Source organism: Nannospalax galili, unplaced genomic scaffold (genome assembly GCF_000622305.1).
Source record: "Nannospalax galili isolate Female #2095 unplaced genomic scaffold, S.galili_v1.0 scaffold1314, whole genome shotgun sequence".
Classification (NCBI taxonomy): domain Eukaryota; kingdom Metazoa; phylum Chordata; class Mammalia; order Rodentia; family Spalacidae; genus Nannospalax; species Nannospalax galili.
Window position 1 is genome coordinate 253,146 of NW_008333976.1, and position 21,355 is coordinate 274,500.

Sequence of the window (21,355 nt, forward strand, 5' to 3'; positions counted from 1 at the left end):
CAGAGAGTTGATTTGGGCTCACAGCGCAGTGGGTGGTTACTTACTGGAGTGTGGGTGCTCCCCTTCTAAGGCAGCACCAGAAAGTCCCATCCAGGCATGGACTGTGACTGCCCAGCAGCCGCACAAAATGGCAAGAGGGACTCCCAGTGGCTTCCTCCGCTTCTGTGCCTTTAGTCCCTCCCCTCCGCACAACTAGGGCCAACTGGTTGGTTGGGAAACATGGCAGCAAGTTTTGTGATGATCTTAAGCAAGCAGGTACGACGAAGCTTAGGAAGAAGGCGTCTGTCCATAGCATGCCAGTCAGAAGACGGTGCTAAGCAACAACAGGTATGCTCACACGCCAGCATCCGTGTGCACCACACACATTCAAACAAACACATACATGTATACTAAACATATAGATACACAAAAAGTAAAGGTGGAAAGAGATCAAGGAAAGTTACCCAACATCAGCCTCTGGCCTCCTGTGTATGTGTGTACATGAGCACACCCACACTAACAAGTACACATACTGTACACACACACACTGAAATCACTTTAGCACACTGCCTGTGTTCAACATGCATCCATGGGGCTGGAGAGATGGCCTAGTGGTTAAGAGCACTGCTCTTGTGGAGGACCTGGGTTCAATTCCCAGAACCCACATGGCAGCTAACAACCATCTGTAACTCCAGTTCCAGGGGTCAATGCCCTCTTCTGACCTCCGTGGGCATTGCACGACACGGATGCACTTACATGCAGGCAATATAGTCATACACAAAAATTAAAAATAATAAAATATTTTTCAAAATTAAAAACAAAATGTATCCATGAAGAAGTTGCCAAGGACAGTGTCCCTGCCTGGGAATGTCACATTGGAGTTCTTCCTGGACAGAGCAAGCACAAGCTCGGTCCCACCTACCTGGCCTCCAGGGCTCAGGTGTCTGAGGCTGGGGTCACAGATGTGGTAAGTGAGAGGAAGTCTTGGGATAGAGTGACACATGTCATTTGGAAGCTTCCAGAAAAATGTGGGGAGACCTGTGATTTCACAGTGTAGGTGTCAGTACCCAGACCCACCTGTGGTTCATATTTTCAGAGCTGTCTTCATTTTACCAGACCTAGGTTGCTGGCAGGTGGCTACTCCCTTCCTTATATCTGCAAGGGAAGGGACTGACGAATGGTCCCTGTTCTTTTGGTCTGTGGTGGGGAGCCAAGAAGGAGGGGCACCTCCCTCCCTCCTACAAGGCGCTTCTGGAGCCCTGGGTAACAGCAAAGCTCTTTTCTGGATCATTGACTTTACTCCAGGAGGTTTTTTTGGTGGGGGAGGGGTGAGAGAAGGCACAGCAGGGGCGCCCTGCAGAGCAGAGGAATACTCAAAATACACAAAACCACCACCAAATATTTCATGAGGTTTCCAGCTGGAAGAGCTGCTTCCACAGCGCAGCCGCCTGGACTCTCTGTTCATTCCCCGTCGCTGGCTGGGCTCCGGAGGCATCCTTGCCTCAGAAGCCCAGTTCCGGTTCCAATACTGCTGTGTGTGGCTTTTGTGGGAAAGGGGCACCCCGGAGGGTGGAGGGAGGAGGCAGGGGTCATGGCCACATTTAAGGTTATACATTAGAATAAATGAGGTCATTAGGGTTTTGCTTTCCTGGTACCACATTTAGTAGCACAGCTTCTGGTGTTGGTGGGGGAACTTTACTGAGGGCAACTTAGCACGGCAGGTGTGCTGGCTCCACCCTTCCTGTCATCCTGCTTTTCAGGTACAGGCCCACCCCTGAGGCCTCCATTCCCATCAGCAACCCCCAACCCCAGTGTCTTCCTATAGTCCCATGGGCAGGTGCCATCCACATCCCAGAAAAGATGCCACTGTGGAGGGTGAGCCCAGAGGACACTGCACTAGCTCCTCCCCCAGCCAGTGATGGGCTGAGCATGCGCAAAATCAGTACAGTGCGTTCCTGGTGGGTACTTTTCCACCCGGCTTGAATTATTTCAGAGAGCCCGAGACGTGACCCAGGCAATGGATCAGTTATGGTCCGTGTTGTTTATGAATCTGTGTCCTTGTCAGAACCCATCACCTCCCTCGCCCAAAGATGCTCATGGAGTGATCCCTGGAGGGGCTCCCAGGAGGCCTTGGGACCTCCTTCAGCACACAGACATTTGAGGTACAATCCATAGGAGGCAATATCCCAGCAGGCAATAAAGGGCCTGGCTGAGACAGAGGCGGGAGCAGCTAGCCCGCTAAGGGGGTTGCTTTGTACCCCCAGGAGCTGAGAGAGGAAGAGGAGGGCTTTAGCATCCTTGGCCTGTTCAGGGTCCTCCTGGCTCTCGGTGTCAGATAAGCCCTGAGTGGCTGGATCAGATGGCTGCCTTGTCTGCTCAGATCCCCTGTCCCTCCCCAGGCCACACACTCTTCCTGGTGGCCTTCACACTCAAGGGAGTACCAGTCTCCCAGGGCACAGGGGTTGGAGCTGGTATCCACTATGCCCTGAGGAATGTGTGTTAAATAGGGGGACCTGATGGGGAGGACATATGTGCCAAGCAGCTATATGGCCAGGTTCTGCATTATTTCAGCCCTGAGTTTTCTCTTCCAGCCCAGTCTAAGGAGAAGGTGGAGGGAACTGTGGGCAGCAGTGGCCCACTCTCCAGTGTTACAGGGGTTCCATACAGACTTACTGAGTTCTAGAGTCTGGTCTACAGTGGAGAAACCGGGATTTCCCACTCAGCTTTACAAGGGCCCCAGTGGGAAGTGATGGTTTTATGGACAGATAGTTGGAGGTTAAAGGCAGCTGAAATTGGCAGCTGGGGTGACTGTGACCAGGTATGGAGCCCTTTAGGGAGTCCAGTGAGCTGATGGTGATCCTAGAGGAAGCCACAAGGCTGTGGCCATGTCCTTCAGGCTCCAAAGAGACAAGATGACTGTCTTGGCTCCTGCCAGGCTCCTGCCAGGCAGCAGAGGGTCACCGGCCCCATCTGGCTCAGCCCTAGCATCTGGGTCACTAGATGAAAGCCTGTGTCTATGTGACGTGGCAGGGAGGAGGCTGCCCAGCCCAGGGGACTCAGAGCTGTGACCGAAGTTGGGAGGAGGTCCCCAGGGGCCCCTGCAGGAGCTGGGTCAAACATGACATTCCGGACCCTTAGTTCTGAATGAACAGGAAAGAGATGCGGAGGATTTAAGCTCATGTTTATCATGCTTTGTGAAAGCCAGGTTTGCTCTCTGGGCAGACAAAGCTCTACAGCTCCTGGCCAGTAGCCAGGCCAGGTGCTCGGCTTGGCAGAGCTACCTGGATGGATTGTAGTTCCTGTCCCGGGCCGGGGGCGGGGGGTGGTTCCCATGCGCGGGGAAAAGCCTACACAAGTGTCCGGGCCATCCCTTTGGCTCTTTCTCCAAGCCTGCACTCAGCTCGCTTCTCTTGGGTAGCCTCTCATCCCCTTTCACCCTGGGCTGTGGGAACCGGGTGGGCCCAGGGTTGGCTGGAAGGTGGGTTTCTTGGGGCTCAGACTCTGACAGACTTTTCTCTCAGTAACTTAGGGGTGCCGCCAGGCCGGGGGAACTGTCCGCTCACCATGCCTCTGCCTTTTGACCTCATCTACACGGACTACCATGGCCTGCAGCAGATGAAGCAGCACATGGGGCTGTCCTTCAAGAAGTACCGGTGAGAGGTCAGGGGACGTGGGGACCTCTGCAGGGACACAGAGAGCTCCTCCCCGGGCCTGCCCTCCTGCCAGGGTGGAGGACTGCATCATCCCCCCTTCTTCCTGCCCCTAACTTCCTTTTCCATCTCAACCGGATAATTAAGAGCCCACTGGAGAGCCGCTTGCCCCTGCCAGGTAGAGAGAGGCTGGGGCCTGGTGGAATTGGAGGTGATCTGGATGAAGGAGCTGAGGGATCACAGGGGACAAAGCGGGTGGGGAAGAGGTGAACAGCATCCCAGTGCTGGGGTCTCTACCGTGGAGACCCGGGGTAGGGGCGTTGACCCAGCACCCCTTCCTCAGCAACCCCTGGATCTAAGCCAGACAGGCTTCAGGCAGCAGCAGTGAGTTTCATTTAGTACTAGAGCCCTGCTATTTATTCCTGTGCTCCAGTGCCATCGACTACCCCGTGTGATTTTTTATTAGGGAAAGGTGACGGGCGGTGTTATTGCTTTTATTATTAATGCTTGCTGTCTGTGTGCTGCCCGGTCACCCGCCTTACCCCTTCTCCCAGGGAATAGGAATCCTGCAGACCTCAGCACTCTGCAAGATTCTGGGTCACCCGGAAGAATGCTGGGGCCTGGCAGCTTCGTGTGGGGGTGTCTGAATGTCAGCGTGGCTCCTCAGGAACCACTTAGGGGCCAGGACGGGGGTTCTGGAGCCATAGTCTCAGGGGGGATCTGTCTCCAGGTTGGCTGATTCTACAGGGGCTCTGGGCTTTGGACTAGAAGACTTGAGGGGTGGGGAGCAGGGGTTATGGTGGAGGAGGGTGGTAGTCAGAACCTCTGTCCATCCTGGGAGGAGCCTTCCTAACACCTTCCCCAAGTCTAGGTTCCCAGGTCCCCTGTCTGTGGATTATAAAGTACAGCCTACAAATGACCCTTGCCAGTGAATGGCCATCCTCTCCCCTTCAGATAGCACCTCTCTTCCTAGGCTTCCTAGGGAAGGTGATGGGTTCCTTTCTGAATACCAACCAGGGGCCAGATGTCAAGGGTGACTAAGCAGCCCCTGAGGCAGCTGTTGGGGAAGCTGACATAGGGTGAGACACTTGCTGTGGTCACACAACAAAGCTGTGTCCGACCACAGCACCATGGCAGGGTCACCCCCAGCCCAGGGCCACCCAGAAAGATGTGACCTCAGTCCTGCTTCCCTGGGGGGGTTGGGAACAGATGCCGAATCCGAGTCATTGACACCTTTGGGACGGAACCTGCTTACAACCATGAGGAGTATGCTACGCTGCACGGCTACCGGACCAACTGGGGTTACTGGAACCTCAACCCCATGCAGTTCATGACCATGTTCCGTGAGTTGCAGGGGAGAGAGGGACTTTCATGTGCATGGGGGGCCAGGTGCCTACAGGGCTTCCTCCCTTGCCAATAGGGTGGACTTGTCAGGTACTCCCCCCCGCCCCCCGCCCCGTGGGTCAGGAGAAGCAGGAATCACAGACCAGGAGCTCTGAGGTGGGGTGGTCTCCTGTGGCCTTCCAGAAGCTTCCAGAACCTATCAGAGAAACTGGGTAGGCGTGGGGCAAGGAGGGGGCCTTTCTACACAGAGGGAACAGAGATGGGAAACATGGATGTGGAAGACCAGCAGGTTCTGGAAACATGAGAGCTTAGTTAGGCTCCAACATACTGCCTCTTTTTAAATTTTTTAGACAGGGTCTCAATATGTAGCTAAGGTTGGCCTTGAACTCCTCCTGCCTCTCCCAAGTGCTGGGATTTCAGGAGTGCGTAGTTTTTCGGTCATCACTTAAATTTTTTTAACGACATTCATTTATTTAACTGTATATACGGGGAAGCACAAACGTGCACATGTGGAGGTCAGAGAACGGCTTATAGAAGTGTTTTCTCCTTCCACCATGTGAGTGCCAGGGATGGAACGCAGGTCTTCAGGTTTGGTGGCACCTCCCCAACCCCTGAGCTACCCTGCCTGCCCCTCGGCCGTCACTTTTAATTGTTGTAGCCCTCCGCTGCCAGCAGCAGCAGCCTGAGCATCTAATTTGTAGCATTGCAAAGGTTCTGGGCCAGAAAAGCCAGAGGAGCTTCTACCTTAGGGCTGTGTCTAAATGAAGAACAAAGTGGGTTCTGCACAAAGTTCCCAGGGACTCGCAGAGGACATGATCTTTATTCAAGGTGTCATACAGCCAAGCAGCTTAGAACAGCTGGGGGCAGGGTGGGGAGGGAGGGGATTTCAGAGTCAATGAGGACTGGCCAATGAGGATTGCAGAAGTGTGGGCAATTCCCTGAGCTCTTAGAGTCCAGATAAGGAAACTGAGGCCTCTGAGAGGTAGAATGACCTGCCTGGGGACACACAGCTCTGTGGGGGGGCCACCCTTTACTGGAGTCCATTTGAAAGTTTCATCAGGCTCAGAAGACAAGTGTGGCTTGAGAATAGTGAGTCACAGAGAGTGAGGTCTGGAAGGAAAAGATATAAAGTCGGGGCTGCAGGTGAGAAGGAGGAAGAGGTAGAGCTGGAGTTGTGGGCAAAAACTCAAATCTGAGGGCGATGCGTGGCTGGGGGGATCGAGGAGCAGAGCAGTGAGGTCCCTGAGAGCTCTTGAGACTTATGAGATCTTCAGATGTAGACTGTCATGGAGAAGTCTTTCTTGAGACAAAGTCTCTCGATATAAAACCTAGGCTGGCCTTGAACTTACTGTGTAGCACAGGCCTTGAACTCATGATCTTCCTGTCTCAGACACGCATGTGCCATCTTGTCTGGCTCAAGAGAAAAAGCTTTGCAGGTATAGTGTATGATTGACTTCACATGGGCCAAGGGGTGGAAGTAGGTGTGTGGGGGGCAGGGCAGCTTCTGCGAGATGGCTCAGCGGGTGAAGGAGCTTGCCACCAAGCCTGACGACCTGAGTTCAATCCCTGGAATCCATGTGGTGGGAAGAGAAAACTGATTCCCACAAATTGTCCTCTGACCTCCACGCACCCTGGCACACATGCACACACATGTCCATACATACATACACACATATACACACAATAAATAGAAAAATGTAATAAAATATTTTTATTATATGCACATGTGTGTACATACACACATAAACAGATGATAAATAGAAAAATGTGATAAAATATTTTTTAAAAAGAAACTGCATGAGCAAATCCAGGGGCTGGGCCCCTGGATGTGGAGTTACAGACCTGGCAGGCTCTCTCACATCCTCCTGAACCCCAAGTCAAATGTTTCTTCTGTTTTCTCCTCATTCACCCTGACCCCTCGTTTCCTATTTTAGGTACAATGTATTGCCTTCCCACATTATAATTGCTTTCCTTTTTGGTATTTTGGGACAGGGTCTCCTGCAGCCCAGGCTAGCTAGCTTTAGCTTTCCCTCTCCTGGCTTAACCCTCACCACTCTGAGCTCTTTGCTTAATCACCCTTGTTATCTTTTAATGGATCGCCATGCTCCCGTCTACTCACACTGACTGGTTTAAGCTAATTGTGCTCTAAATCTGTCCCTTCCGGGGGAGTTGGTGGAGTGCAGGGCAGTTCTGATGGCCCTTCAGCTGTGGCAGTAGCCAGAAGAGACAGCCAGCCAGGGGCGGAGGAGGAAGAGGAGAGGGAGGCAGCCAGCAGGCATCTGTCCATCTGGGCGAGTCTACTTTGGGGGTGCTTCTAGTTGAGGAGACCCTAGGGGACAGCAGAGCTGGTCTCTGTCCTGACTACCCATAGAGAGACCTCTGGGCCTTGGGGCAGGGCCCTGTCTCACCCAAAGGGGGGCTTGGTCTGTTTTGTAGCCAGCCAAGGGCTGTGAGCACCCCAGGCTCTGTGATGAGAAGCCTGAGGTGTGGCTCAGCTGGTAGCATGCACGAGGCCCTGGGTTCATCCCCAGCACTGCACAAGCAGGGCATGGTGGCTCATACCCGTAATCCTAGTAGTTGGGAGATGGACGGAGGCAAGAGGATCTGAAGTTCAGGGTCACCCTGGGTTACATTGGAAGCCAGCCTAGGATGCACCAGATGTGGATTGGGATGTCCCACGGGGCTTCCTGAGGGGCAGGAGCCCAGTGGCAGGAATTTGGGTGTCCTGGGAAACTAAGCATGCTGTGCTTGCAGCCCGCACTCAGTGCCTGTTCCACATAGGAAGGTAGGGTAGCTGGACTAGGTTCTGGAAGCACTTGACTCCAGGTCCTAGTGCAAAGGGAGGGGGATCTTGTGTGGAGTGCTGCAGAGCTGATCAGGCTCTGTGGAAAGGAAGCAAGAGACTGAGATTCTGCCCTCAGCTGTTTGCTAGGGGAGATCCCTACATTCTGTGCAGAGACCACAGCAGAGGGGCCCCAAGGAAGGGTCCTGGACCCCAGAGAAGCCTCTGGGAGGAGGGGGACAGGTGAGTGAGTCTCTGGGGGCCTGTAGGGGTCTATCACCCAGGAAAGGGAGGAGGGGGATCCAGGCAGAAGGAAGCGGAAAACAAGACTCAGAGTGTGGCAGGGAAGATGGTGGTTTCTGCAGCTTCTGGACAGGACACGGAAGTGAGCAAACCCTGCTGCCCACCTCGCGCTTTTATTCTGGAAAGAATATCTGAAGAAGTGTATAATGAAACTTGTGTCAAGAGTGTTGGGACGAAAATAGAACAGGGGAGGGGACTGTGAGCAGCTGGGGTCAGGACAGACCTGTCTGCAGAGAGGGGGGGCCCCAGATGTGGGATGGGATGGGGGTAAGAAGCCTCTCTAAGGGAGGTGTGCAGAGCCTGGAGATTGTGGGAGGGACCTTGGCTGTGGGGTCTTGGGCAGGACTAGGGACCTCATGGGACCTAGGACAGAAAGGATTGTTCTGGAGAAAAGATTTGGCCAAGAGGACTCTGGGAACAGGGTAACAGCCACTGTGCCCCAGGGAAATATGAACCAGGGGAGGAGATCAGCCTGCAGGGATGCACGTGGTTTGGGAGAAACGGTCGGGTCTGGGTGCAGCCACCCATTAGAAGGGAGTGATCAGAGAGGGAGCCATACCTGGGCCTCAGTTCCTTCTTCTGAAAGCAAGTTGAAAAGGTGGGTGGTCCCTTACGTCTCTTGCTCCAAGCTCTCCAAGCAGGATGAGACCAGGCCAGGCCACTGATGGGTGCTGCCCATACCTGCTCAATGGAACACTTGGGAGAGGCAACTTCAGGAGGACAAGGGGTACTGCTTGGATGTTTGGTAACCTTTTCCCTCCACTGCCGTGGGCTGCAGCTCACACCCCGGACAACTCCTTCATGGGCTTTGTGTCTGAGGAGCTCAATGAGACGGAAAAGCAGCTCATCAAAGGTGGCAAGGCCAGCAACATGGCGGTGGTGTATGGCAAGGAGGCCAGCATCTGGAAGGTGAGCCCAGGCTAGCCTACCAGCCTGACTCTTTCAAGTTCCAGCACAGGTTGTGACCACTGCAGCCCACGCCTGTCAAGGGTGCTATGAGGGCTGTGTGTTCACTGTGCTGCCTCATCCATCCAAATGCAGGCCACACCCACTGCACATGTCACACCTGTTCAAGTACAGACCACACCCATGCCAGCATTGGCTACACCCACCAGGCCACCCACACAGGTCACACCCATGCCAGTGCTTGGCCACGCCCATTACACCAGGTCATCTTGTGGGCCACACCTACCACCGTGAAGGCCCCGTCCATACAAATACAGGCCATGCCCAGCCCTTATCTACCAAGCCCACACCTTTGCAGTCTGTAGTGGATGGAATGTCTGTTAAAAGTTTGGGACTAGCCCCCCACTCCCCAAAGTTGCCAGCAGTCCCCCTCCACCCCTGGACTGTTCACAGTAACCTAGATGACTGTTTTGATGACACCCTCACCCCCGCTTACAGGAACCGATGGATGAGTGATGTAAACCCCGCAAGGGTGGCTTAGGCTAGAATGGGACTAGGCGGGATGAGAGGCAAGAGGGGTTTAGAAATTAGGACTCCATCTTCCAGCTCAGGTCCCCTCTACCCTGAGGGAAGTTTCCAAGGGGCAATGCCTGCTTCCGACCACTAACCTCTCTCTCCTCTGTTCCCTGTGCTCCCTGGCGATGAGGCAGCTCCAGGTAGGGAAACCTCAGTATGCATGCTTTGCCTCTGTCTCCAGCAGTGGCTGTCTTGTGGGGTCTCCCTAGGGACATGCCCTGACTGTGAGTCTTTTGTTCCCCTTGATGCTCCAGGGTGGGGAGGAGGGGGCAGGAGGGTGAGGACAGTGAGGGCCAAGGAGCTGTCTTCCCTGGGTCCCTCTGTGAGGGGAGGGGCACAGCCACAGAACAGCTCCTAAGGGTAGGAGGGACAGAGGACAGACACAAGGCAGATGGTATGGATGGGTTGGGGATGTGGCTCAGTTGGTAGAGTGCTTGCCTAGCGTGCACGGAGCTGGGGGTTCAATTCCCAGCACCACATAAACTGGGAATAGTAGTACATGCCTATAATCCCAGGACTTGGTTGGTGGAGGCGGGTGGATCAAAAGTTCAAGGTCATCCTGAATTCAAGGTCCACCTGGGCTATATGAGACCTTGTCTCAAAAAAACAAAAACTGAAGTCCAGGTGTTGCCTGGGTTCTCCGAGGGCCCCTTTCTCCTGGCGCAGGTAGACGAACCACATAGCACATCTTTTTCTGAATTGTTCATAGTTTATATCAGGGGTGTCTTCTCCCTTGCTCCGCCTCCCTCCAACCCCAGACAATGAGGGCTGCATGCTATTGGGCCCATGTCACAGATAAAGAATCCAGGGCTCAGCAGGCTAAGAGGGGTAGCCCACACCTAGCGAGTCCCAGAGCGGGCATTTCAACTACATCTAGCTGAGCCCAGAGCTGGGCTGCTGAACCCCTACTGTGCCTAGCCTTCTCAGCATGACAGGGGCTGTGGGGCGACAGGAAGAAACTTTGGAAGGTCTAAGGTCCCTCTGGGATATCTGGGGCTAGAGAGGTGGAACTTGCTGAAGCCACCGAGGAAGTCAAGAAATGTGGATGCAGGGCACAGGTGGAGGGGAGAAAGCACCTGTGCGGGGGAGGTCCTGTCTTCACAGCTCAGCAGCTTTGGTGACAGCCCAGAGTAACCCTATTCAGACGCCTCAAAGAAACCATGTCCTCCCAGTGTCTGTGAAGGAGTCAGAGGTAGCCAGATGAATAGAACAAGAAAACAGTAGTCTGGGACAAATGCCTTGGGGAGCTCAGGGGACCAGGTACCCGGAGAAGCAAAGGAGGAAGAGGAGAAAGGAGGGCCTTCACCAACCACGTCTTGTTTAGAAGTTGGCATCCTGGCCAGGTGTCATGTGCTACGCAGGCCCATCTTCCTGGGATCCTCAGGGGCTATGGGTTTGGGGCTGTTTGACTAGAGAACTATGAGGGTTTGAGGGATGGAGTAGATTTTAGGCAAACACTTCAGGTTTTTTTATATCAGTGACCAGAGCTTTTGTAGATTTTGGTATCTTCTCTAGGGTCCTGGAACCAATCCCTGTGGATACTGAAGGACAACTGTACATAACCATCTGTGTGTGTGTGTGTGTGTGTGTGTGTGTGTGTGTGTGTGTGCGCGTGCCTTATTTTATTTTTGTTGTTTTTTTGAGTCAGGGTCTCCCTGTAACCCCAACTGGTCTAGAACTCACTAGATAGACCAAGCTGGCCTCAGTCTCACAGAGAACTGCCTGCCTCTGCTTCCTGAGTGCTGAAATTAAAGGTGTATGCCACCACATCTAGCTTTTATTTATATGTATGTGTGTGTGCCTGCTTGTCTGTATGTGTATGATGTGTGTGCAGGCACCCATAGGGGCCTAGGTCTCCAATTCAGAACTTCCATCTGTGCATTCTTCCTTCTTGAACGGAAGGAGGGATGCATGGCTGAGTGAATGGAGGAATGGATGGACATGGGGGTAGGTAGACAGATGAATGGGTGAATGGATTGATAGATGGGTGAGTGGATGGAGAGAAGACGGAGTTGCTGGATGGGTAGATGGATAGGTGGGTGAATGGATAGATGGACAGATGGATGGGTAGAAAGATGGTTATATAGATGGCTGGACAGATGAATGGATAGATAGGATGTGGGTAGACAGATGATTGATTGGATGGAAAGATGGATAGATGGACAGGAGATCAGTAGACATGAATGGGTGAATGGACAGATGGATAGATAGATAGATGGAAGGATGAGTGGGTTGCTGGATGAGTGGCTAGATGGATGAATAGGTAGGTGAACGGATAGATGGATGGACAGATGGGTAGGATGGTTATGTGGATTGATGGATGGATGGATGGATGGATGGATGGATGGATGGACAGGATATGGTTAGATGATTGGCTGGATGGCTAAGTGGATGGATGATGGATGGATGGAGGATGGATGGATGGATGGATGGACAGGATATGGTTAGATGATTGGCTGGATGGCTAAGTGGATGGATGATGGATGGATGGAGGATGGATGGATGGATGGATGGACAAGGGGATGGGTGGACAGATGGATTGGTAGATGTCAATGTGTGAGGGAGGGGTGCCTGGTGAATGAAGTTCCAGAGAGTTCCACAGGCCAGTAGGGCATTGGGGTTCATGGATTCATTTAACTATTGGGTCTCTTTGAGCTCCTTCGGAAAGCAAATAGTTCTGTGGCCCAAAATAACACAGACACCTCAAGTGTAGTCCAGGTCCTGCAACTCAAAGAAAACTGAAGACCAAAGAGAAGGGCCTTGTCCAGCCCACACAGCAAGTTAATGATCAGCCTAAGATGAGCCCCAGTCCTGACCCCCAGAGTAGGGGCACCTCTACTGGCTCTGTCTCCTGAGCATAAATGCAGGCCCCATCTCCTCCTCTTCCTGAAGGGCAAGGAGAAGTTCCTGGCCATCCTCAACAAGTACATGGAGATCCATGGTACTGTGTACTATGAGAGCCAGCGTCCACCTGAGGTCCCTGCCTTCGTGAAGAACCACGGCCTCCTGCCACAGCCAGAGTTCCAGCAGCTGCTGCGCAAGGCCAAGGTGAGTCCCTGGCCCCTGCCCCATCACTGCAGACCATAGCCGAGGGTGAGGGGCACCTGCCGTGCCTGACATTTCCATGTGCTCTGCTGCCCAGAGCCCTGGTAGACGTGGGTGCCTGGCAGGCAGGGCCTCCAGCGGAAGGGAGCTGGGCTGTATGACTCCCCCAAGGGTCCCAAGGCAAGCTAGCCTGTAAGAGTCACCGAGGGACAGTCAGACAGTCTGAGGGAGTCCTGGCTGGGTCTCTACAGAGTCATTAGCCCTGACTGGCTGCTTCTGTAATCCCCAGAGCTAGACTTCAACTCTGTGGCTGTGTCTGTGGGAGAGTCTCCTGCTGGCATCCCGGCCCTCTCCTGGTCTGTCTTTGGGTCTCTTGGAAGTTATATGTGTTGGGAGCAGGGGATTAAGGCAAGAAGAGCCTCATGCAGTGAACAACTTGGACAATCTTACGTAGCAGCCCCAGACTCAGAATCATTTATTAAGCCTCTTCCTGGAGCCAGTGAACTTGTAGCACAGTTACTGAATGAATGTTTTAGTGAGTAAGTGGAGTCTTTTGTGAACCCGGAATACTCTAGGTTGGAGTGTTTGCCCTTTCTTTCCCCCTTCCAGTACTGTAGACTGATAGAGCGAGGAGAAGCCATTTATAAAACCTAAACACAGTGGGGAAACTTGAGTCCCAGGAAAGGGAAAACTTGCCCAAGGCCCACAATGGTCTGGGTGTCTATATGGCCCCTGTAGTCTCCTGTGAATGTTGACCCTATCCTTGCCTCTACCTTCTGGAATCCCTAGGTTGAGGTAGCCCAGCCTCCCTGACCATTGGGTCACCCTTTTCTCCAAATTATTTATTTTTGGTCTTTTTGAAACAGAGTCTCCCTGTAGCCCCAGTGGTCTTGGAACTCACTATGTAGACCAGGCTGGCCTTGAACTCACAGAGATCTGCCTGCCTCTGCCTCCTGAGTGCTAGGATTAAAGGCCTGTGCCACCATGCCTGGCTATCCAACTTCTTTTTTTAACCTGTATTTATTTATTTGGGAGGGGGTGTGCTAGGGCACAGGTGTGGAGGTCAGAGGACAACTTACAGGCGTCGGTTCTCTCCCACACATGGGTTCTGGGTATTGAACTCAGGTCATTGGACCTGGTGGCAAGCCCCTTTACCCACTGAGCTATCTCACCGGCCTTCCATTCCAGCTCTTTATAGGGTTCGGATTCCCCTATGAGGGCCCAGCCCCACTGGAGGCCATCGCCAATGGCTGCATCTTCTTGCAGTCTCGTTTCAGCCCGCCCCACAGCTCCCTCAACCACGAGTTCTTCCGGGGCAAGCCCACCTCCAGGGAGGTGAGCAGAAGGGCCCTGCCCTGCCCCAGATCTGGGAGTCTGGGAAGATGGACCCCCTACCTGTCCTAAGTGATGGGGGCATGACTGCACCATGGGGTGCAGGGAGAGAGGGACATGGGTGGGGGGTGGGGGTTTCCCTGAGCCCAGCCCAGCTGCAGGCTGGGAGCAGCCTCCTGTTGGTCCTGGCCAGGTGTTCTCCCAGCACCCCTATGCAGAGAATTTCATCGGCAAACCTCACGTGTGGACTGTTGACTACAACAACTCAGAGGAGTTTGAAGCTGCCATCAAGGCGATCATGAACACCCAGGTGAGACTCTGACCCAGTCACAATGGGGGACTTCACTATCGTTAGAAGAAGGTACCTTCAGGCCTGGCTTAGAAAGGGGTCCAGCCTGCTCTTGCTCCGACACACCCCTGAGTCAGGGCATGCAGACTGGAAGGGAAGCATGGGTCCCCCACTCACCAACTCGGCCTGTAGGTGTAGGGAGAGTGTTTTTCTGTAGTGAGCAGCGTGCACACCCCCACATGGCAGCTGTGGATTAGGAATCATATACCGAGGACCTTGGAGGACCAGGCTTCTCAAGCACTCCAGGTACAGCTTGGGTGCTAACCAAGTGTTCTCAGGAGGAACACGTAGAGATTCTCCGAGTCCTGCCGTAGGTGTAGGTAGGCTTGTACTCTTTGAGACGCACATCTGAAACTGTAATTGCATACAGCTGTTCAAAGAAGCTGATTAACATGCAGGCTCTGGCTCGGAAAGCCCATCTGGGGCTTTGCCCATGTATCTAACAGTGGTGCCCACAGTGCCGGCCCAGAAGCTGCTTATCCAGTGTAAAGAGTAGAACATGGGGGTCTCGTTCAGTGAGTGTGGGAGGGCTGGTGTGGGCATGGGTGGGTGAGGGTGAGGGGGTGCTGTACCCAGGAAGCAGACAGCTTTGCAGCTTCTAATCATGATGTGTGCTCAGCACTTGCTTTAAGAGAATGAATTCTTTTTATTTACACGTGTGTCTCTGTGTGGGTATGTGCACGTGAATGTAGGTGCTCTCAGACCAGAAGAGGGCATCAGATCACCTTGGAGCTGGAGTCACAGGCAGTTGTGAGCTGCCTGATGTGGGTGCTGGGAACCAAACTCAGGTCCTCTACAAAAGCAGCAAGAGCTCTTAACTGCAGAGTCATCTCCGTCACCCGCCCCCCCCCCAAAAAAAAACCCCTCATTCTGAGAGATTTGTTTGGGTTGAGAGTTTTGGAGGCTTCCGTCCATTGTGACGGGGAGTGTTGGTGGAGTTGAGCAGCTCACCTGATGGACAGGAAGCAATGAGAATGTCTGCGTGGCCTAAGGGCTCTCTCCTCTTCCCTCTTTTATTCCTTATGAGCCCAGTCTGTAGGATTGGCTGCCGCCACCCAGGACAGGCCCCCTCCCACTCATCATTACTGGAAATACCTCACAGACGCACCCAGAGTTCTGACCCACGACTGGAGTGGGTGGGTGTGCTGAGCAGGCGGGAAAACCTTGCACGGGTGGTCTGCCCCAGGGACTTCTGGTGAATGCTCGGGGAGGGGGAGTGTGGGAGGGAAACTTCTTTCTTACTGTTTTCCCCCCTTGGTGGTTGTTTTTAACATGAGCATCTGTTCAATTTTGTTAGTTAGTTAATAAACAAGAACAGGGGCTGGAGAAGTAGCTCAGCAGTTAACAGCATGTACTGCTCTTGCAAAGGACCCGAATACAGTCACCAGCACCCACATCAGGTGGCTTACCTACCACCTGTAACTCCAGTTCCAGGGGATCTGACACCCTCTTCTGGTCTCCATGGGCGTTGCACTCATGTACACACACCAACACAGAGACACATATACACAAAATTAAAATTTTTTTATGTTGGATGTGGTGGCTCACGCCTTTAATCCCAGCACTCGGGAGGCAGAGGCAGGCAGATCTCTGTGAGTTCAAGGCCAGCTTGGTCTACACAGTGAGTTCCAGGCCAGCTGCGGCTGCAGGGAGACCCTGTCTCAAAAAGACCAAAATGAAACTTTGTGTATGAGTGTTTTGCCTACATGTCTGTAAGTGCATCACGTGTGTGCAGTGCCTCAAGGCCAGAAGAAGGCATCAGATCCCCTGGAACTGGAGTAACAGGTGGCTATGAGCCAACATATGGGTCCTGGGAACCTGAACCTAGATCCTCTGCAAGAGTAACTAGTGCTCTTACTCACTGAACCATCTCTCAAGCCCCTGTACACATAATTTTTAGAAGATATTTAAAAAAATAACAGCCGGGCGTGGTGGCACACGCCTTTAAGCCCAGCACTCGGGAGGCAGAGGCAGGCGGATCTCTGTGTGTTTGAGGCCATCCTGGTCTACATTGTGAGTTCCAGGCCAGCTGGGGCTACAGGGAGACCCTGTCTCAAAGAGAACAAAAACAAACAAAAGGATGAAGGAGCCTGTCCTGGTTTGTTCTCCATTGCTGTGACAAACACTCTGACCACTACCAGCTTGGGGAGGAAAGGGCTTATTCAGCTTACATCTTCCGGGTCGCAGTTCATCAGGGAGCCCAAGGTAGGAACTCAGGGCAGGAACCTGGAAGCAGGAGCTGGAGCACAGGCCATGGAGGAACGCTGCTTACTGGCTTGCTCCCTTGGCCCCTGCTCAGCCTACTTTCTTATGCAACACAGGCCCACCTGCCCAGGGGTGGCACCACCCACAGTGGGCTGGGCCCTCCCACATCACTCATCAAGAAGATGCCCCTCAGACATGGCCACAGGCCAGTCCAATAGAGGCAATTCCCCAATTGAGGCTCCCTCAGCCCGGGTGTGTCACGTTGACCCTGAAGTCGTCCAGCACAGAGCCCTTTAGGTACTGCTCATTGAAAAGGAGAGCGTTCTAGGGGACTTCAAAGGGTTCGGCTCTTTCCTTCCCCTGTAGCTCAACCTCAGACTGGTGGCCAGTTCCCTCAGGAGGCTAAGGAAAGAGGATTGGGCATTCCAGGCCACTCTGGGCTACATAGTAAGACTGTTTCAAAGAATCAAACCAGTCAGTCAGGTGGTACTCAAACCCACATGAGACCCAGAAACCCTGGGTCGGCGCTTACAACACAGAATCTGTGCTTGGTCCACCTTTGCAGCTTGAAGTCTGCATTTTAAACAGGCACTCTGGGTAATTCTGACAGTCCTGCTTTAGAAAATAGACTTAGGAACAGCTGGTTGGGTCTCCAGGGAATACAGCCTCCATCAGAAAATGGCTTGGCTCGTTTCGCAAGTGTGGGCCTCTCAGACCTCAGGGAGGGAGAGAAGAGGGGCCAGCAGACCAGCAAAGTCTCCCAGGCTGGCAGCTGCTGTGCCCTGAAGGGAAGACGCACCTGTCCACCCAGCCTGTGGGCACATAGTCCAGATGGAGGCCATGCCCTGTTAGAGAACAGGGGATGACACCCTGGCTGCCTCTGAGTATCCTGGAAGTCACCCAGTTCCTGCCAGACCAGCGCTTGTCACACTGTCAGACTGAACACAGTGACGTCTGCAATTAGACTAACCGAGTCATCTCCAGCCACTGCTGCCCGGCAGAAGGTTCACATAGCTGGCTGGGAATGCCCATCATGCAGGGACCTTTGATTGGACAGGGGCTGTAAGCACAGAGAGGTATATTGTTGCTCTCGACAAGGGGAGCTATGTGTGGAGGGACATCTCCTTCCTTGGGTTGGTTATATATAGCCTGAGTTTGAAACTTTGACCCCATGAGATCTCCAGACACGCCCAAGACCAGCACTCAGTGGCTCCCTCCACTGCGTTCTGAGTATTGGGGCAGTAGCTGGCTGCAGGTCACCTCATTGGTTTGGGAACTAGATCAGGGTGTGACAGGATTGTGGGGATCAAAAGGCTGGAAAGGCAGCCCTGGTAGCCAGAGTGATGGAGGGACTGGATGTGGGCTCTGGAGGCCCTCTGGGCCTTTGCCTCAGGAAACCCATTCACAATGTCCAGTAGTCAGTCCTGGGAGCAGGGTCTTGTTTGAGAGTCAAAGATGGCTGTTGAATATCGTTAACACAAAACACAGTTCTCACCTCAAAGGGTTTATTCTGGATCCAAACATAAGTGATCATGGCCCAGGAACACAAATTCAGGTCACCCCAAATATGTTCCAATGTGGTAACGGTTTCATAAAGTTTCTGTGGTAATAGGAAAAAGAAAACCATGACTCAAGATACTTCAGATACATTGGTGGAAGCATCAGGTAAGTGGGTTGGAGCAAAGCCAGGAAACTTGTTATAGACCTCAGAATCTGTAGGATGATGGTCTTAGCTTTTGGGTTGGTGGAAGCTAGGAGTCTGTTACTAATGCATCCTAAAAGCCTTCATGCCATAATCACAAGGGTGTTCAGTCAGACGCAGAAGAGAGGATAAAAGACATCTCAAGATAATTTGACTCTGGATCTGCAACATTCCAACTCTCCACAACCATTGAGGTTCTAATTCACTAATCAGCCTTGTGGACTCTTTAACACAGATGTGTCTACCCCTGCCCCGGGAACTTCACAGTACCAGGAGGAGGAAGCAGGCCCCCACTGACCCCTGCCACTTCTGTTACTGTTTTGCTATCTTGTGTGTGTGGGGGGGGTATGTGCTCATGTGCATGTGTGTGCACATATATGTGGAAACTTGGGATCAACAGTAGATGTCTTTCCTTAAGATCACTTCCACTTTTATTATTATTTTATGTATATGAGTGTTTTGTCTACATATGTATGAAATGCCTGAAGAGGCCAGAAAGGGGCATTGGATCCCCTGGAACTGGAGCTAGGGATGGTTGTTAGCCGCCATGTGGGTGCTGGGAATTGAACCCAGGTCCTCTGCAAGAGCAATCAGTGCTCTTAACCACTGAGCAATCTCTCCAGTCCCCTATGCCCAGCTTTTGTGCTGGCTTCCTGTGCCCCAGTGATTCCACCCATCTGTCTAGCCTAGGTTGTTGTGTGACTACTAGACACTTGGAGGCCTAGACAGGACATGGGGCAAAAGTCTTGTTCTATCCAACTGGGAGCTGCCCTGTGTCTCTGTGAACACTGCACGTCCTAGGTGGGAGATGGACAGAGGGCGATGCTTCATGCTTGACCATCTCCTGAACATCTGCTGTGTGCCAGGCACTGTGACAGACCACAGGGACTCCATGGTGGACAAACTGTGATCTCTACCCTCAGTGGCTCTGCAGGGGAGAGACTCTGGAGCTGGCCTGCACTAGGGGAGGATAGATAGGGACCTGGGAGTCACTGGGACCTCCGTCCTCATCCCAGGAAGGGTGGGATCAGGATGGCTCAGGGGTAGGTGGTACTTGAGAGGAGAGGGAGCCCTGGGCTTTGTGGACAGAAGTGTGGTACAGCAAATTTGGAGCCTGGGCAGAACAGAGAGGAATGAGATGTGGAGACAGGGGCGCCTGAGGGCTGCACTGCATGGATACTGAGCCAGTATCCCTGAAGGTGTACCTGGGAACAGGCACTCTGAGCTAGTGGAGGGGCTGGGTGGATTGGAGGCCAGCTCCTGGGGCCAGCCTGGTCTCCAAAGCTGAGCGGGAGTATGACCCCCTGGCAACCAGGCCCTCCGTCTGTCTCCCTACAGGTAGACCCTTATCTACCATATGAGTACACTTGTACAGGGATGCTGGAGCGAATCCATGCCTACATCCAGCACCAGGTAGGTCACCCTCTGTCCTCTGACCCAGGGACTTGGGGCTGTTACTCCAAACCCCATCAATTCAGAGTTGGGGTCATGCTGGTGCCAGGGTCTATGCAGACTGCTGTAGCTGGCCAGCCGTTAAGCCTTGCACTCCACAGGGGACTAGGGTCCAGCAAGCATGGATGATAGCCTCAGCCCTACACCACAGACCCAGAAAACATAGAGACTTTACATATTCACTTTTCCAAAGTTGTTTACATCGGGGTGTGGTGGCACATTTGGGAGGCAGAGGCAGGCAGATCTCTGTGAAATTGAGGCCAGCCTGGTCTACATAGCCAGTTCCAGGCAAGCTGGAATCCCTGTCTCAAAAAAAAAAAAAAAAAAAGTCATTTATAGTTTTGGTAACTGAGCCAGTGGGATGGACAGGAACCCCTTGGCTCACCTCCCCACCCTAGTCTCCAAGGAGAAATCAGTGTGATGGGGTTTGGGAGGGGGGAAGCTCTGCCCTGTGAAACTTGGGGAAGCCTGGCTGTTCTGGCTCAGCCACCCCAACCCCAGTGCTAGAGCAACACAGGCTTTTCGAGGTGGCTGTTTCTCCCAAGGAAGCCAGCGAGTGTGGGTCAGGGGACCTGCCTGTACCCTATGATCTGAGCTTCCCCAGACTGTAGGTGGTCTGGGCTTTGCTGCTCTGTCAGACTCCAAGTATGGGGGTGAAACCAGGAAGCCAACTGCGGGGCTCCGGTACTTGGGACCCCGGGGACAGCTGTTGTGGCTGTTACTGACCACACGAGTATTAGAACTTGGGGGGAAGGAGGAGGTGGGAGGTTCACATTGTCACTCTACAGACAAGAGACTGAGGCACAGGAGGATTCATTGGGGGTCAGAATGAGCGGTAGAGGACCACAGTCTAGGGCTCCCCACTTACTCCCTGCCTCTGGAGTAGGTATCCAGCTGATGTCCTTAAAGCTCACAGAAAAGGCACATGCTGAGACCTCTGCCCTGGAGAGGGCCTCACAGGCCATCCCAGAGTCCTATCCCCACCCTGGGCAGGGGTCATGGGCCTCAGAGAAGAAACCCTGAGAAGCGGAGGGGCTCAGGGTGGGTGTCTCCCAAACAGGTGTGGGTTCAAATCCCACCTCCACCATCCTGACCTTGGCTTTCACTCCTCGCATAGGAACTGGGAGCAGATTAACATCCATTCCCTGAGCTGCTGCCAAGAGCCGATGAAATAAAGCATGAGGCTGCTTGGCATTCAGTAAGTGCCCAATAGTGGCTCTTACTGAAACTACAGTGCCAGACTGGAGAATTGGGGTGCCTGAGTCCCGTTCTCCTCCCTAACGTCATTCTTTTCCTCACAGGACTTCTGTGTGGGCCCAGGCCCTGCCCCACCAGCGGCTCACACTGCCCAGAGTCCCTTTGTTTTAGCCCCCAATGCCACTCACCTTGAGTGGGCCCAGAATGCCAGCTCAGTCCCCAGAGCCTGGCCCCCCACCAACTCTCTGCAGGCCTGGCTGGCAGCTCCTGGGAGGGCCTGTACTGATGCCTGCCTGGACCATGGACTGGTCTGTGAGCCCTCCTTCTTCCCCTTCCTCAACAACCAGGACGCCTTCTTCAAGTGAGTGTGAGCCCCTGCCTGGGCCCCCATCTGCCCACTCACCTGGCTCCCTACTCCCACAACCCAGCTGCCTGGAGTTGGCAGTTTGATGCTTTGGAATCTGCCAGAAAGATTTCAGAAGGAGATATCCCTCCCAGGCTTGCCCTCTCCACCCCCTTGGCCCCTTGCCCAG

The 21,355-nt window shown here is 53.4% G+C and overlaps 1 protein-coding gene across 1 annotated transcript in view; it reads left to right on the forward strand.

The window, feature by feature from the left end:
* Mgat5b (alpha-1,6-mannosylglycoprotein 6-beta-N-acetylglucosaminyltransferase B) overlaps positions 1–21,355 on the forward strand; it is a 70,246-nt gene that overhangs the window by 47,092 nt on the left and 1,799 nt on the right. Inside the window, exons 9-17 of the mRNA XM_008828922.2 lie at positions 3,501–3,632; positions 4,839–4,972; positions 8,837–8,967; positions 9,675–9,680; positions 12,433–12,588; positions 13,774–13,920; positions 14,111–14,227; positions 19,512–19,586; positions 20,927–21,183. Coding sequence (XP_008827144.1) covers positions 3,501–3,632; positions 4,839–4,972; positions 8,837–8,967; positions 9,675–9,680; positions 12,433–12,588; positions 13,774–13,920; positions 14,111–14,227; positions 19,512–19,586; positions 20,927–21,183 — 1,155 coding nt within the window. The remainder of the gene's footprint in view (positions 1–3,500; positions 3,633–4,838; positions 4,973–8,836; positions 8,968–9,674; positions 9,681–12,432; positions 12,589–13,773; positions 13,921–14,110; positions 14,228–19,511; positions 19,587–20,926; positions 21,184–21,355) is intronic.